Below are 15,277 nucleotides of genomic sequence, written 5' to 3' on the forward strand. Positions count from 1 at the left end.
CAGGCAGCAGACAGAAGCATCCTCAATGCATGCCTAAAAAAGAGCTAATCCTTGCCTTCTGCCTCTAAAGCAGAAGAACAGACAGAAGGAAATGTTTTGTGAACTAGCACAAAGGAAGAGGGGTTTCCCTGAGGTCTCTGTAGCCAGTCTTTTCACTTCACAAACTGGGAGACGGTGCGACTTTCCCACAGTCACATGATTCACAGGAACAAACCATGTGTACATAAGAAGGTGTAGTGGAAATTAAAAGGGGTCGTGGAAAGGTCTATGTACTCAGGACCAAGTCACTGAGTATCCTAAAGGTCAGGAATAGCATTGTGGAAAGGCAAGGGAACCCCAGAAGCGTTCTGGGAAGAGGCACACAGTTTTTGTATTCCCCAGAATCTTCCCACATCTAGTCTCAAAGGGTAGATCTGCCTCAAACCCCATTTTTCTAGTTCTCTTCTTTACTCTGGCATATGAGACTGGCATCTGTGCCTGCGGTTAGTAATGCATATTTACACCCAAGATACAGGCGAGAGATGCACTGTCAAGTCGATGAGCAAAGTGTACAAGTCCTGCGGGCTTTCAATTGGAAGTCTCTGGAAACCAGGAATACCAAACCGTGTTTCTTTATTTGCCTAGGCCTAAAATAAGAAATTTATAATTCTGATTTCCTCTGAAACATAGTTAATTTATTATTAATTAATTAAAATTAATAATTTTGGACTATTTATGGGAATGTGTACATGCTCATAAGCATATGCGTGTGCACGTAGAAGTCAGAGGACAGACTGGAGAGAGGACCCAGCACTTAAAAGCACTTCTTCCAGAGAGGACATGGGTTAAATTTCCAGCACCCACATGGCAGCTTACAACTTTCTGTGACTGACACCTTTGCACCAAGTCACATTAAAAATTTTAATAATATATATAATAAATATATATAATATAAAATTTAATAATATATATATGTCAGAGGACAACTTTGATATGGCTCCTCAGGAGGTGTCCAGAGACAGTTTCTCTCACTTAGATCTGGGGTGCAGTCATTAGATGAGGCTAGCCGGTCAGTGAGCCCCAGGGACCTGCCTGTCTCTCCCCCAACTAGTGCTGAGATTCCAAACATGCAACACCACTTTGTTGTAGGTGAGTGCTTGGGCTCGAACTCAGATCCTCACGCTTGTACACAGCATTTTACTGACGGAGCTGTCTCCTCTGCCTTCGAGCTTGCTTACTCACACTTTGTTACTGTCTGTGGTGTGAGGAAGACAGCTCCTTATTGTCATATGCTTTGTATGCGACTCTATAGAAGTGTTTGAATGAGGACAACCTAAGCTTGTCCTGCAAGGTTTTCCTTTTCTTTACCAAGCCCTTCCTAAGCCTTTAAATCACTGATTTATGATGTCGTCATACACAGGATAAGAAGCCAACTGAGTGAAATTAGGCAACTGCTGTCCGTCTGGAGTGTCCCCCTCCTTTCTACTTGTATCAAAGAGCTAGCTAGTAGGCATCTAGGCGAGCACACAGATTGGCTTCAGACTCGGGCCAGGAGCACAACCGTACTTTTACACTTCATGTATTTTGAAGACCTGGTTTGGAGAATACTTGTCCTTTGGCCTAAAAGTACTGTTGTGGGCTGGGGTGATGGTTCAGTCAGTTAAGGCCTTGCCACAGAGGTAGGAAGACTTGTGTTTGGCTCCTTGGCACCCACATTAAAACCTGGGAACACCTCTAATCTCAGTGCTGGGAAGACAGAAGATGGGTGTGTCCCTGGCTCACTGTCAACCACTGCAGTCAGATAGGTGAACTTCAGCTTCAGTGGGACACCCTGTCTCAAGAACTGAGGTGGAGAACGACCGAGAAAGACACCCATCTCTGACCTCTAGCTTCCACACAGAGTGTGCATATGCATGCATGTACACTGTCTGCATGTACAGACATGAACGTGTACACACATACACCATACAGATAAGTAATAGATCAACACTTTGCTGCATAAAGCATACAGCTAAAAATGAACAGTGGAAAGGCTAATCGGTTAGGGTAATAAATGGCATGAACTCCACATCCCGGTGCCATTTCCTTTCAGCTTTGCTCTCTCATGGGAACACAGCACGGTACCCACTGTCAGGAAGCATGGGGCACAGGCTTGCAATTAGTGCAACCATTTCTGGCGGTTCTCCGTTACCATGGTTTTAAAGTTTCTTCACCTCACTTACAATTACAGTCTTTCCCGACACAAATGAGACCTCCCTCTCACTTGGAATTGATTTTAACTACCTGTTTAGATTGCCCAGTTCCAGCTCGCCTTTGACATCTGTAATATGAGCCACCTGGGATTTCCAAGAATAGCAATGAGCTTGCTTATCCCTTTTCTCATAGCAAGGCGCTGCCTAAGCTGATTGCCACAGGGCAACTCCGGGGCTGTCGGGGGCACAGCTCACGTTGAGTTGGCTGGAGGGCCGTCTGCAGGGGACCAGCTTGGGGTTCTCAACTCCCAAGTCATCTCTGCGAATATTGCCTGGGGGACGATATATTATGGGAAGGACACCACCTTGTCTCCAGGAACATCGAGAGACGACGGCTGTGCCACCGTGGCAACCTATACTCTACCTCGTACTTTAATAATAAACGTGAAGCCTGGCTTCAGATCAAACCATCCTGAGGGACATAATGAGACAGAAGAGTTGGCCGAGGTCTCTGGTTGAACTCATCCACTCTGCCAGGAGAAGGCCCCTTTCCCTTTGGGGTAGCCCGGCGTTTGTAGGTGCAGCCTTCCACTCTGGAAGCCTCCCTGTTCACAAGCCACAAGAAAGCCGGTAAGGCCAATGTCAGAGCCAGACACACAGTTCCCCACCCCCCCACGCCTTGCCAAGTAATGTGCATGTTTATTGTTTTTGATTATTACTGTTTCAGGCCATTTATCCCCCGGGTCACTTGTCCCAACAACTTTGGGTGAGGGCAGTGACATCACCATAATTACAGTAACCCCAAGGAATCAGAGATCTCCTAAGAACCATTAGTTAAATTCAGCCTGGTCCCCGTGTAATTAATCACCAAGGCCCCATAGGGGCCTGCTTTCAGACACTATATTTACCAAGTTTAAATTTTCCCAGACTCAGGCCTCTGAGGTTTTCCAGTTAAAAACACTGGAAAGAAAAAAAAAAAAACCTAATTTCCCAACTGTGATGCAAGTTAGGGGAGGGTACTGCCCTGGCTCCTTACAGGTATGCCTCTTCTTCTAGCTCACTGTTTTCCCCCTAGCACCCCAAGCACCCCAAGACTGCTCTTCTCGGCCAGTTTCATTCTTTAGCCCACTCCCTTTCACTCCCCAAGTGAAAGTGTTACTGTTTCATGCCGTTTGGATTATCCTTTTCTGTATTGTACTAAAGACAGGTACTTACACGGGCTTTTATTACCCAATACTCACTGTAAGTGTCCCTTTGGGAGTCTTAAAGTGTTTTTATAAACATTCTAAGATTCCAAGCTAAGAAAACTAGTCTAAAAGAGTCTGAGCTAGCAGTAGCCACCTCCCCCCAAATTAAGACTCCAACTGTAATGATAACAGCTGACGTCATTAACCGCTAACTCTATTAGAAGGACTTCGTGCCCTTGTCTTATTAGGTCTTAATAAGAATTTTACAGACTAGGTACAGTTCTGTGTGCCCTCATCTTAAAGATGATGTCCAGGGAGAGACAAACTCACCCCAGGGTCTCTCAAAAGGCACCGGAGAGATCTGAGCCAGACCGGCTCATGTTAGAGTTCGTGCCATCGCCAGAGCCCCGCCGTCCTGCATCTTGAAAGTCACTCTGCACCGTCTCTAAATGGAAACGCGTTACAGAATGTCCATGGCTCACTTCCACCAGCGTAGTGAGATGTTTCATCTTAGCATAAAATTCACCTCTGTCTTTAAACCAGTGGTCTACTCCTTGAAGATATTCATCTAGCCATGAACATAAGAAACTGTAAAAAGGCTACATGTTGCTTTTCCTAGGGCGGAGGAAGCAGGTATATTAAGGACACTGAATTCAGCATCACTTATATGATTTTTTGACACAATAGTCCCAGCTCAGTTCCCTGGGATGAGATCTTTAGATTCTTTTCTGACTAAGCTGATAGGTAGATGGGGAGCCACACTTCATTTCCGGACTAGATCTCTCTACCTAAAAAGGCACGCTGTCCTGAGTTAGAGCATTCTAATGGTTCAGTGGAGCTGAGACTGGGTCAGTCCTCATCCATCTCTCTTAATGAGCTACCCGGCTGTAGGTTTCTTAACAACATTATCAAGGTTTATATGCTAACCCTCAGTGAAATATTTTCAAAACCACCTTTCACCTATCATTGCTGAAAGTCAAGTCTGAAGCAGAAAAGAAAAATTGCTCCATAGAGACAGAAATTCTCCAAATATGATAAAACACGGCATTGGGGCAATTAAGATGCACAATGGCTGTCTTGCTACAATATGGAAGGCAAACAGCTGGTTTTATTACCTTGACATATATTTTTTAAAGGGTATCTTAGCAATACTTTCAAAATCAGATTAAGGTTTAAGTAGTGAAGGTAAGTCAAAGAAGAAATAGATGATTGTGTTTTAACTGAAACAGCATCTAATAGAGTCCATTGGGAGTTAGCAAGGTTTGAAGGTTAAGAAAAAAAAAATCTAGCCCGTAACAAGAGAGTGTGACTAAGGTTCATAAGAACAGTTACTGCAGCCAGTGCTCATCACAAGGCCCAAAGTGGGCATCAGGATGTGGGCACAAAGAGGTGTGTCAGGGTGGGGAGAGTGGAGACCCATCATGACAGCGGAGAGCCCTTGAGATGGTCTGTGGTCTTGAGAGAGTACCAGAGGTATCTATGCACGCACAGGGGAGAGTCTTCAATATTTTTTTCATTTTCAATTCAAAACTCAGAATATACAGTGCTAAGAAAATGTGTGCATTTCTTTATAAAACAAAAATGTTAATTTGCTGAGTATTTATTGAATACCTACTCTAAGTTAGGCAAAGTTGGGTGCTAGGAATATATTTTTGAGCCAAAACAGTTTCTCCCGATCCCCATGTATCTTGAGAAGCAGAAGGCAATATACAAAGAGTCACACAGCTCGGTATATCACCCTGCTGTGGAGAAGGACACAGCCAAGCTGTGATCCACTGTAACTGAACGATAAGAACTGGATTGAAAGGCATATAGGAAACACGCATAACAAGCGATGTCTGAGCTGAGATTCGAGGACTGAACTGGAATGAGGTGTTGGAGCGGGTTCCAGAAAGAAGCATAGCTTCCATGGTGACCCTAAGTTGTGAAGAAGACCAGTAGACGTAGGAACCTGAGATTCAGCTAATCATGGAGATGCTCAGAGTGAGGGCCAGGTGTTTGGATGCCACACGGTGGGGGCAGGAAGAGGCTACATAAAGTAAAAACTTGGGAGATTTGCTTTGACGGCTGAGATATTGATGGAGGTTAGTGATAGTTCTATCTGATTTGTGTTTAATCCCCTCTCTGGCTGCTCTGCCATAAATAAGCAAGGCCAGGGAAGGGGAGCAGTGGAGGGGCGGGCATGGAGGCTTCTGCTGTGGCGTTTTGAGAGTCCTGACTTGCAAACAAGCATGAGCAGATGTGGATGAGTTTAGGAGCTACTATTCGTTCAGTGTCTGTAACACGTGGTGGGGCTGGAGGGATGGCTCAGTGGTTAGGAGCTCTGGCTGCTCGATCAGAGGACTTGGGTTCTTTTCCCAGCAACCAAACAGAAGCTCACAACTGTCAGTAACTCCAGGTCCAGAAGACCCAGTTCCCTCTTCTAGCCTCTGTGGGTGTTGCACACACGTGGGTTACAGATTTATGTGAAGGCAAAACACTCATGAACATAAAGATAATTAAGCATATAAATAAAAATAGTAATACTTGGTGATGGAGAAGACATAGAAAGTGGGAGGAAGAGGACAGGAAGATGCCCAGTGCCACTTGCTGAAGATGAAGAGGTCCAGGTTCTAGCGGGTACGATGTATTTGTAAACTGAGTGTCGGACTACCTACTCTTGCGGAGTGTTGCTTTCTGATATATTCTTCTGAGCATTCTAAAAATATGTTCAGGAAGGCTGGCATTCCTTCCATATGCTCTTCTCATACATATATTTTTATATTAAATCAATGTTAAGTCCTATAGCTGATTTTTAATGTTTTTGAACTAGGTCATTAACTTATCACAATACACATTTTTTACTCCTAAAACTTTCCAAGGAATATTTTTGAATGATTCTTTTATCTTTTCTATCAGTTTATTCTTTTTTTTCCAAGTCTGCACTCATCTCGAAGGCATGGCTGTCCTCTACACCAGAAAATCCCTGGAGCTGGAGACACAGAGATGTCCAAATGTCTCTGTAGTACTGCCCTCTCAGGATCTTTATTAGCACAGTTCCCACTGAATAAAAAAACTGGACTTCAAACCAGCAATTTACAGTTCTGAAAATGCCACCAATTTTCACAGCTTCGTCCTTCTCATTGTACTGGAAAATGCATCACAATCCCCGTGGACTCGCGGGTGCCACACTGTAACAAGCAGAATGAGTACAGCCACGAAGGGTGTGTGTGTGTGTGTGTGTGTAGCCTGGTGACATCATGAGGGTGACCTGCTCTGCATCTCAGCCCCTCCCTCCTCTGCTCACTGCCCCCGAACTGTGCATTGTGCTGACTTTGCACATCAGAGCACTCACACACGAGGAGCCCTGGCTTGATAACACAGTATGATCCAAATTTAACACGCTGCACCTTTTCTAGGTGGGCCAAGGCTGCAGATCAGAACACTTGTCTACTGTGCCGCTGACTTGCAATGGCTGCCAGCACCACCTGCTTCTCCTCCCCCTGGTGACCCAGGTGGGGAGATCAGACAGCACCCCATGCAGCCTATCCAAGTGTGCTGGTCATTGTTAGCTCTCCTGACTCAGTGTTTCCATTACGTCAGACAGATGGATTCAGTGGCAGGAAGCCTTGGCTTAAGACCTGTCTAGAGGGCGGAGATTGGACCCTGTCCCTGTCCCTCACGTGAGACTTAAGTAAGTCGGTCTCTGTGTGCATAGTTTTCACCTTTAGAAGAGATACAGCTGATCCAGCCTCATTGGCATATTCCTAGGATTGAGTGAGGGGATCCTCTGCTGGGGAACAGCCTGATCTCCAAGCAAGGATCTCACAAACAAGGATCTCATTTCTTCGGCATTGGGTCAGTGCAGTAAACAGCTGTCATAATAAGGCACGCACGAAGGACTTTAAGATAGCCTCAGTTTATAGTGAAACTCCCTAACGGAAGAGTAGTTTAATAACATGACCTGTCTACCATTGGTGATGAGTACCAGAAACCTAACTTCTTACAACTTACCCTGCTCATTTCTCCTGCTGTTGAATACTGTTTAAGTATAATTCTTAGACTATTCTTCCCTTCAGTGACTACCAGTGGACTCCCAGGTGCAGCAACAACCTTATGAGCTAGGGCCTCTGCCACCCCTCCCGAAGCTCCTTCCTCCTTCATTGGTGATATACCTGATCAGGCAGCCTGGGACTCTACATTACTTTCTGGGACATACATGTTACACTGTAGATTTCCAGAGAAGAGACCATTATTCATTGCTACATGTATCTTTAGTACAGAGTCATATACCTGGCTTAATAAATGCTTGTTGAAGATTATGGGCATCCTTCATTATGACAAATAGGATAATAAAGATGACGATAGTGGCAGCATCAAAAAGTTAATAAAATAGCAAGTAATAATAAAACAACAGTCAAAGCTATTGTTTGGGGGCGCTGTGTAATAGCTAAGCGTACAGTTACCTTATCCTCTGATAGCCACACCCTACAGATCTTCTTCCTCTTCCATCTTATGGATAAGGATGGTCAGATAAGTGTAGCAGCTTCCCTGGTGCTGACTGATGGACACTTTCACTGATTCAATGAATGCTGCCGAGGATCTGCCACTTCAGAGGGCTGAGACATAACCTCCTGTTCATTCCCTGTGAGCAGGGTCCTTCCTAGCAGTAAGCAGGCAGTCTCCCGGTACAGGAGATACCGTCAGAGAACGGCAAGCAATAACAAGGCAAGTGAAGCATGGTAAATGGATCCACATTGACGGCACCCATCATTCCACTTAGCAGAGCGGAGGTTTGCTAAAGAGATGGGAGCTCAATAGAGTCCAGACAAGGAACAGGACTGGTCCATTAAAAAGACGAGGGTGGGTTTTTCAGGCAGGGGAGCAGTGTGTGCTAAGGCCCTGTAGTAGGAGGATTCTCTGTGTTCAGCTAATAGGAAGGATGGCCACATTTGGCTCCTGGCTACTGTATTGGAGGTATGAGGGCCGGTCTAACACTTATGACCTCCTTAAGGTCAGAAGTGAAGGCTGAAATAATCACCAACCTATTTCCATCCACAGAAAAGGGCAAGGCCTAAGGGGTGTTTGATTCTGACGCCCTCAATTGACTAGGCAGGTGTGGGTCATCAGGGCTGAGCCAATGGAACAACACAACCCAGGAGATCCAAAACTCTGTTTCTAAAAATGGCCGTCTGGAAGGGTGTGATGAGTGAACAGGCCACATTCAGTAATACTGTAGCAACCTGAGAGGGAGAGGGAGGGATGAGAAGCCACCAGGTCAGATCGATGGAGTGACTGGATGTGGAGGATGGGAGAAGGGAGCTCCACAGATCACCAGCTGAGGAATTTAATAATCTCCCTCAGACATCTGCTCATGGCAGCCCCCAGGGAGGTCTTTAGTTGGCCAACAGCGGGATAGACACAGGTGCAGTTCCATAAAACAGAACGGGCAGACATGTGTTTCTCAGCACCATCAGGACGCGGTCCTCTCGAACCAAAGGGAGGAAGGCAAGGGGTTGGAACAACAGGGGAAGAAAGAGGGTGGGGTGGCCCTGCTGTGCTCAATATTGCCTGGAGCGCCTGCCCAGGGTTGTGAGGGAGGCTGTGAGGGAGGCGCCGACAGAAGTAGTAGAAGAACGAGAGAGAAGTCGCTCTGGAGCTTAAGCGGAGACAGTGCCTTGGAGATGAGGCTCCGACCATGGCCGTCAAAGTCAACAACTATACAGTAGTCAGATTTACCTGGGCCTGAGAATTAGCCAAAGGAGCATGAGGCAGGGAAGATACAGGGTTCCTCATTGAGAGCAGGTGGTCCTACAGATGCGGTACGCTCCCCTCGACATCAGCTGCAGAAATTCTGGGCCCTCACCTCGGCTCATGTTTTCCAGACCCATCGGCTCAGACTCCATTTCCTGTAGCTCCCAGCTCCCTTCACCATGGAAGGTGGCTTCACTTGCCTTGGCTGCATGTCAGAGTGGAAGTAGAATAGGAAGGAAGGGTAGTTCCCTTCTAGCCAGAGTCTGTCCTGTCATGGAGGCGGTCTTTCCACAGGGCTTGCTACTGAATTCCGGTTTCAGTTCTGTCCTGTCTCATGCCTGGCCCTTACTATACACCTCCTGCACCTCAGCCAGGCCTCTGCAGTGGACACCTTCATCACACTTTCTCTGGTTGATTTGAACTCACATAATATAATATTTGCTTTGTTTCTGAATTAGTCAGTGGACTAGGACTAAGTATTTGTTGAAAAGATGGATTAATAGAAATGAGCTGTGTAAACTCACCGAGAACAAGACCAACTGTCACACAAAGGGCGGTCCTTAGCATTGGCAGCAACTAATCTTGAAGAGCATCCCTGCATAGCTGTCTGGAAACAGGAACTCAGGGGAGCCAAGGGCTGATGAGGTGCATGCAGCAAGGCTGGGTTGGCCCAGAGCCAGATCATTTTGGGCCCAGCTCTGTCCTGAGAGGCGTGACCTTGAGCAGAGGCCTGACCTTGAGCAAAGCACATCACTCCTCCAGGGAATAGTCTCTTCCTTGTGCAATGGACAGACCGTATCTCATGGCCCCCATACTTGTCCCACATGTCTTGGTTCATTCTTGGGTTAGAAGCTAGGAGTGGAATTAGGAGTCACTTGTGTCCTTTCTCTCTGCTTGAATCCCAAAGGACAGCCCGTGGGTCCTGGTGGATGCACTTTAAGTAATTTTGTATTGAAGAGATCTTAAGGGACAAATTCTCTGTGTTCTATGAATGTACCCTTGGCCTGGACTTGATAATCACCCTCCCCTGCCATCTTTCTCTCCTCCCCATCCATTCAAGCTTCTCTTCATGCAGAGTTCCTGTGTGTGCATATTTTCCTGAACTACGAAGGACCGCGACTCACCTGTGCCACCAATTTTGAACCTTTGGCCCTGCTAGGTTGAAATAAAGAAGAAATGTGATCTAAAGACCAAGCCAAAAGTGCCAGAACATTCCTGAACGTTCCAGTAAAGGAACTAGCGGATTTCAGGACAATATATCAGATCCTGGAGATCCCCTTTCACCAAGTTTAGACTTTGTACTCTAGAGTATCAAACCATCCCATCTGTGGAATTCTGGGGCGAGAAGCAAAGTAAAGCGACACTCACAGGCAATGGCGCTAAGAGTCCAGAGCAGGAAGGAAAAGGTGGATGGGACCATGCCCATAGCCTTGTACCTGGATGCTCCTTTTATGAGAGATGGATTTTACGAAACCCACTCTACTTTTGGTACCTCCCTCATACTCGGGCAGGAAGTCAGGGTGAGACAGCAGCAGAGAGAGGTAGGGGCACAGCTAAGGATGGAGTGCTGAGTACCTGGAACTGTGAGCAGGGTGTCAGTGGGCTGGAACTAGGTCACCACTACCCCCCTGCAGGCTCGCCCCCACCCTTCTCCACCCGGCTCTCCGCTATGCCACTGGCTTCACTTGCCTTGGCTCCTGGCTGCATGTCAGAGTGGAGATAGAATAGGAAGGAAGGGTAGCTCCCTTCAAGACAGAGTCTGTCCTGTCATGGAGGCGGTCTTTCCACAGGGCTTGCTACTGAATTCCGGTTTCAGTTCTGTCCTGTTTCATGCCTGGCCCTTACTATACACCTCCCGCACCTCAGCCAGGCCTCTGCAGTCGACGCCTTCAGCCCAGTTGGAATGTTTCCTTCATTCCTGTTCCCCTCACTGGTATGCCCCCAGCCTTTGAGATAAGATTTGAAAAACAGTTTTTAATCCTTTGGAAATTTCACATTTATATTCTTTTCCTTCCTTCCTTCCTTTCTTTTCTTTTCTTTCCTTCTCTTTTTCAGGACAGGGTTTCTGTGTGTAGCCCTGGCTGTCCTGGAACTCGCTCTAGAGACCACGCAGGCCTCAAACTCACAAAGATCCTTCTGCTTCTGTCTCGTGAGTGCTGGGATTAAAGTGTGCACCACCACCAAAGTTCCACATCTTTCTACAGTGTCTCCTGCTTACAGTTTTCTGGGATTGCTTGTCCGATTAGCCCATGGTTAGCCCATGGGCTCTTCCATAGCAGTCAGTCCTTCGTTAATCTCAGCTTTTCTTTTCCTGCCACTCTCTAGCACTATGTCCATTCCCAGAGTTTGTTTGTTCTCACTAAAAGATGTCTTTTCTCACCACTGACAGTGTTCCATTGGCCCTAGCTTGTCATACACAATCTGACTGAAACCTTCTATTCTCAAGGCAAGCTTGCCCCATGACCACTGAGGGAAAGGCTTAGGGTCCATTTCCACTTGCCACTAGGCATGCTGACCAGTCTTGCCTCACTGGTTCTTTGTTTTCATGGAAGCCTTTTCTGCCAAGGGTCCAGAAGTTTACAGTTTCATATTGGGTTGTGCTATGTGTAGCTTTAGAAAAGACTGAATATCTGTCCACCGTAATTTTCAAGATGGTAAAAATGAGGCTAACATGACACTAACTTTACAGGGTTTTTGAGAATAAAATGAGTGCAGTGTTCTATAAAATCCATGCTATTTTCCATCTATGAACAAGCCTTCTCACCTCTACCCTACAGTGATCAGCTTCTAAGGCCAACATTTCTTTAGAAGTGAGCCAGATTGTAGTTTTTGGAGCTATTCTGTGCCAGGAGCTCTCCTAAGCACCATGTTTGCCATCTGATCTTCATGAGGACAGTGCATGGCAAAACACTACCGATGAGGAAAGTGAAGGGCATAGGGAAAGAAAGTGATCCAGGTCAGGACTCAGAGCCGAAGCTGTCACCCAGGGTCCAAGCTGAATTTTTAGCCTTAATCTTATCTTTGAAGGCCAGAACATCCTCTACAGCCAGGCTAGCCAAAACTAGTTGGATCTAAGATGCTTCTAGAGTGATGGTCAGACAACCTCGAAATTCATTATAACCTGAATCTATGTTATTTGTGACATCCCCACCAGCTGCCATGACAGGAAATACCATACCATAGAAGGAGAGAAAGAATTTCCCATATTAAAGGAAAAGTCTTGAATATTCCTTTTATCAGTCTCATTATTTTTGAAAACCCTGTGGGTATGATGCTCTCACTTCAGACAAGGTAAACCATTTACGTCTGAGCCTAGACTCCCCAATTCTCCATTCTCTGTCATAAACAGATGTAGGCCCCTGATGCTCAGCTTTGGCTTTTCTCTTTGGTTTTGTGATACCCAAAGGAAAAAGATCCTGTTTGGGGGAGGTCTCCCCCATTTTGAGAGGGGGCTAGGAAGTTTTTGGAAGTAAAACCCAGGAAAGCTTGACCCAATTATTTTACTTCATGGTCTTACTTATGTACAACCCCTGGGACATTCTGTAAAGACACATCAGACAGATGACAACTGACTACAAAGAATGTAAAATATTAAGTGGCTGAAAACTTGCATTCTTATAGAGCCTCATAATTACCCTTAGGCACTGTGCATTCCACGGGAGGGGTGCTTGACTTTAGCATAATCTAGAATATCAATCTCATCTCGAGAGGAACTCACCTGAACTTAAGGCATTCTCCACTTCTTGCATGATCAGGAAGGGGGTGGTGGTCTCCGACTCACAGTCCACTTTGTCATGCTCAGCATCTTGGGGTGATTTCTCCTTGGGTGCCGGCTCGGACGTAACATGGGAAGTGGGTGTCTGACTAGAGCTGGGCCCCTCTGTTGGGGACGTGGGTGCCGTCGGAGCTCCTGTGGACTGGATGCTGGTCACCACGGAGCTGTGGTTAGAGATGCTGGAGGCAGACAGAGACTCCAGTGGGGAAGTTGCCTGGGGTGTGGATGTTGAGGTTGGAGCCTGAGAAGACATGAGCGTGGGTGGCTGGGGCGTAGTGGTTGGCACGCTCGTTTCAGGACCGTGCTCCTTGGGAGTGGGTGTCAAGTGGACATTGTTGCTCGTTGGGGAGAAACTGGCAGGTGACTCTGTGTTGCTGCCATTCCACTTCGAAGCTGGGCTGGTGACAGCCTCTTCTCTGGGGACAGTGGAAATGTTCTTGGAGAGCTGAGATGGCAAGGATGCAGCAGCAGTGGGGAGAAGTGAGGCGTTGGGAGTGCCACCGGACACGGGGGTACTGGTCACAGCCGTGTTTTGTGCAGAGGTAGTCAAGGTGGCTGGAGAGGGGGTCATTTTTGTCAGAAGGGAAACAGGCACTGGGGTTGATGTCGGTTCCCCCTGTACCCTCAGTCCTATGAAAGAAAGAGTCAAGACAAACACAGTTAATTGCACGAAAACCATATATATATATGCACAATTGCACAGCTGATTTACAATGTAATTACAGATATTTCTCTCCCCCCCTCACTGTGCAGGTGACATTGAGGTGTGAAAGTGACTTTTAAAACCTGCTCTTCTCACTCATCTGTCGCCTTGACTTGTGACTCCCAGTAGGAACTGGCCCGAAGCTCCCTCCAGAAGAGCAATTAGTGGGTCAGTCAACTCAAGACCGGCTTCAGGTGGAAAGAAATAATCTTCTCTCCTGCTGGTTTAAATCACTGGCCTTAGGGGGTGAGGCCCTCTGCGGAAACCCCCGGCATTTGCCTGCATGACTGAGTGTCATTGCACAGCACCTGCACATTGGGGATGCCAAGGGTGTCTATGTGTACGTGTGTGTGCTTGTGCTTGTGTGTGTGTGTGTGTGTGTGTGTGTGTGTGTGTGTGTGTGCTTGTGTATGTGGAGAGAGAGAGAGAAAGAGAGGAGACAGTGAAATCAGGGCTTGGTGACTGGCAGGAGGCAGGTAGAGTTTCAGAGGGGCCTTTGTGGCCCTGCTTCTATTTCAAATCCAGAAGAGCCATGGAGAGCCTGCCCTCTCCCTCTATCTTTCTGCCATTCTGTACCCCAAGGCTGGGCTTGGTGGCTTTAGAAGCACATTCCTATGGGAGGAAGAGGAGTTTCAGAATGAAGCCCTCATGTATGGTTTGGGAATATCACAAATTCTAGACTGGTATTTTTTATAATCATGATTTTGCCAAATCTTCCCCTTCAGATTTTGTAAAGTTTAGAACTAATTCTTCCCTCAACCACTTTCCCTTGCTCCCACTTCCATTGAGTTAGTCATTCACTTTATTCTTCATTCATTAAATTTAAGCAAGGACTTCTTTGAGTTAGCGCTGCTGTCCGGCAGGCTCTGGGCTCACCGTCCCACTCTGGGTGGCATGCCCCTTGATTGACTCTATACCTTCCCCATCTGCCAACCAGCTTTGCCGCGGCATTTCCATCTCAGTATAGGGAATCCCATCTGCAAAGTTCTCAACTGAAAATAGCGACGCCATCCTTTGTACCTCATACCAAATCGAGTTCTCAGTCAGTCACTCCTTTGAACTGTGACCTGATATACTCTCTTTCATCATAATCATTTCAACATCCCCAGCTAACTATTCAGGTGACGGTAGGGGTCTCTTAAAGGCTTCCTGGCTTCAGGGTTTCGCCCAGAAGAAACCTCAGTGTGCTTTTCAGACACAGCCAGGAACATCTTTCAAGTTAATCTTAAAATCTTTTAAGGTGTTTGCTGTTTTCTTTTTGTTTGTGGCAAGGATTCACTATGTAGCCCAGGCTGACCTGGAACTCCAGAGATCCACCGACCTCTGCTTCTTGAGCACTGAGGTCAAAGGTGTGTGCTATCATGTCTGGTTTCATTTTCCTGCTAATCAAAACACTTCAAACACACCCTGTTGTACTTAGAACAAAATCAAAAAGACGCCATGTCATCTTAGGTTTTTCTCATTGTGATTAGCTTTGACTCAAAATCACCTCAGAAGCTCTTCTCAGACGATTCTAATTAAAATCATCCCCACTCCAGCTTCATGTCACTTTTTTTTTTTAAAGAGGAAGAAGGATTTCTGTGGTAAAAATCAGCCAGTGTTTACCGTCTTAACAACCTGCACGTGCAGCTCATGGCTTTAAGTTTATTAACATTGTCTCAGGGGGTCACGCTCCATCTCTACAACCTTCTCATTTTGTCAAGCCCCC

General features: G+C 46.5%; 1 protein-coding gene across 1 annotated transcript in view; it reads right to left on the reverse strand.

The window, feature by feature from the left end:
• Parm1 (prostate androgen-regulated mucin-like protein 1) overlaps window positions 1-15,277 on the reverse strand; it is a 97,363-nt gene that overhangs the window by 19,852 nt on the left and 62,234 nt on the right. The window contains exon 2 of the mRNA XM_048425455.3: window positions 12,810-13,496. Coding sequence (XP_048281412.3) covers window positions 12,810-13,496 — 687 coding nt within the window. The remainder of the gene's footprint in view (window positions 1-12,809; window positions 13,497-15,277) is intronic.

The sequence above is a fragment of the Myodes glareolus genome, chromosome 8 (assembly GCF_982192425.1).
Source record: "Myodes glareolus chromosome 8, mMyoGla1.1, whole genome shotgun sequence".
Taxonomy (NCBI): domain Eukaryota; kingdom Metazoa; phylum Chordata; class Mammalia; order Rodentia; family Cricetidae; genus Myodes; species Myodes glareolus.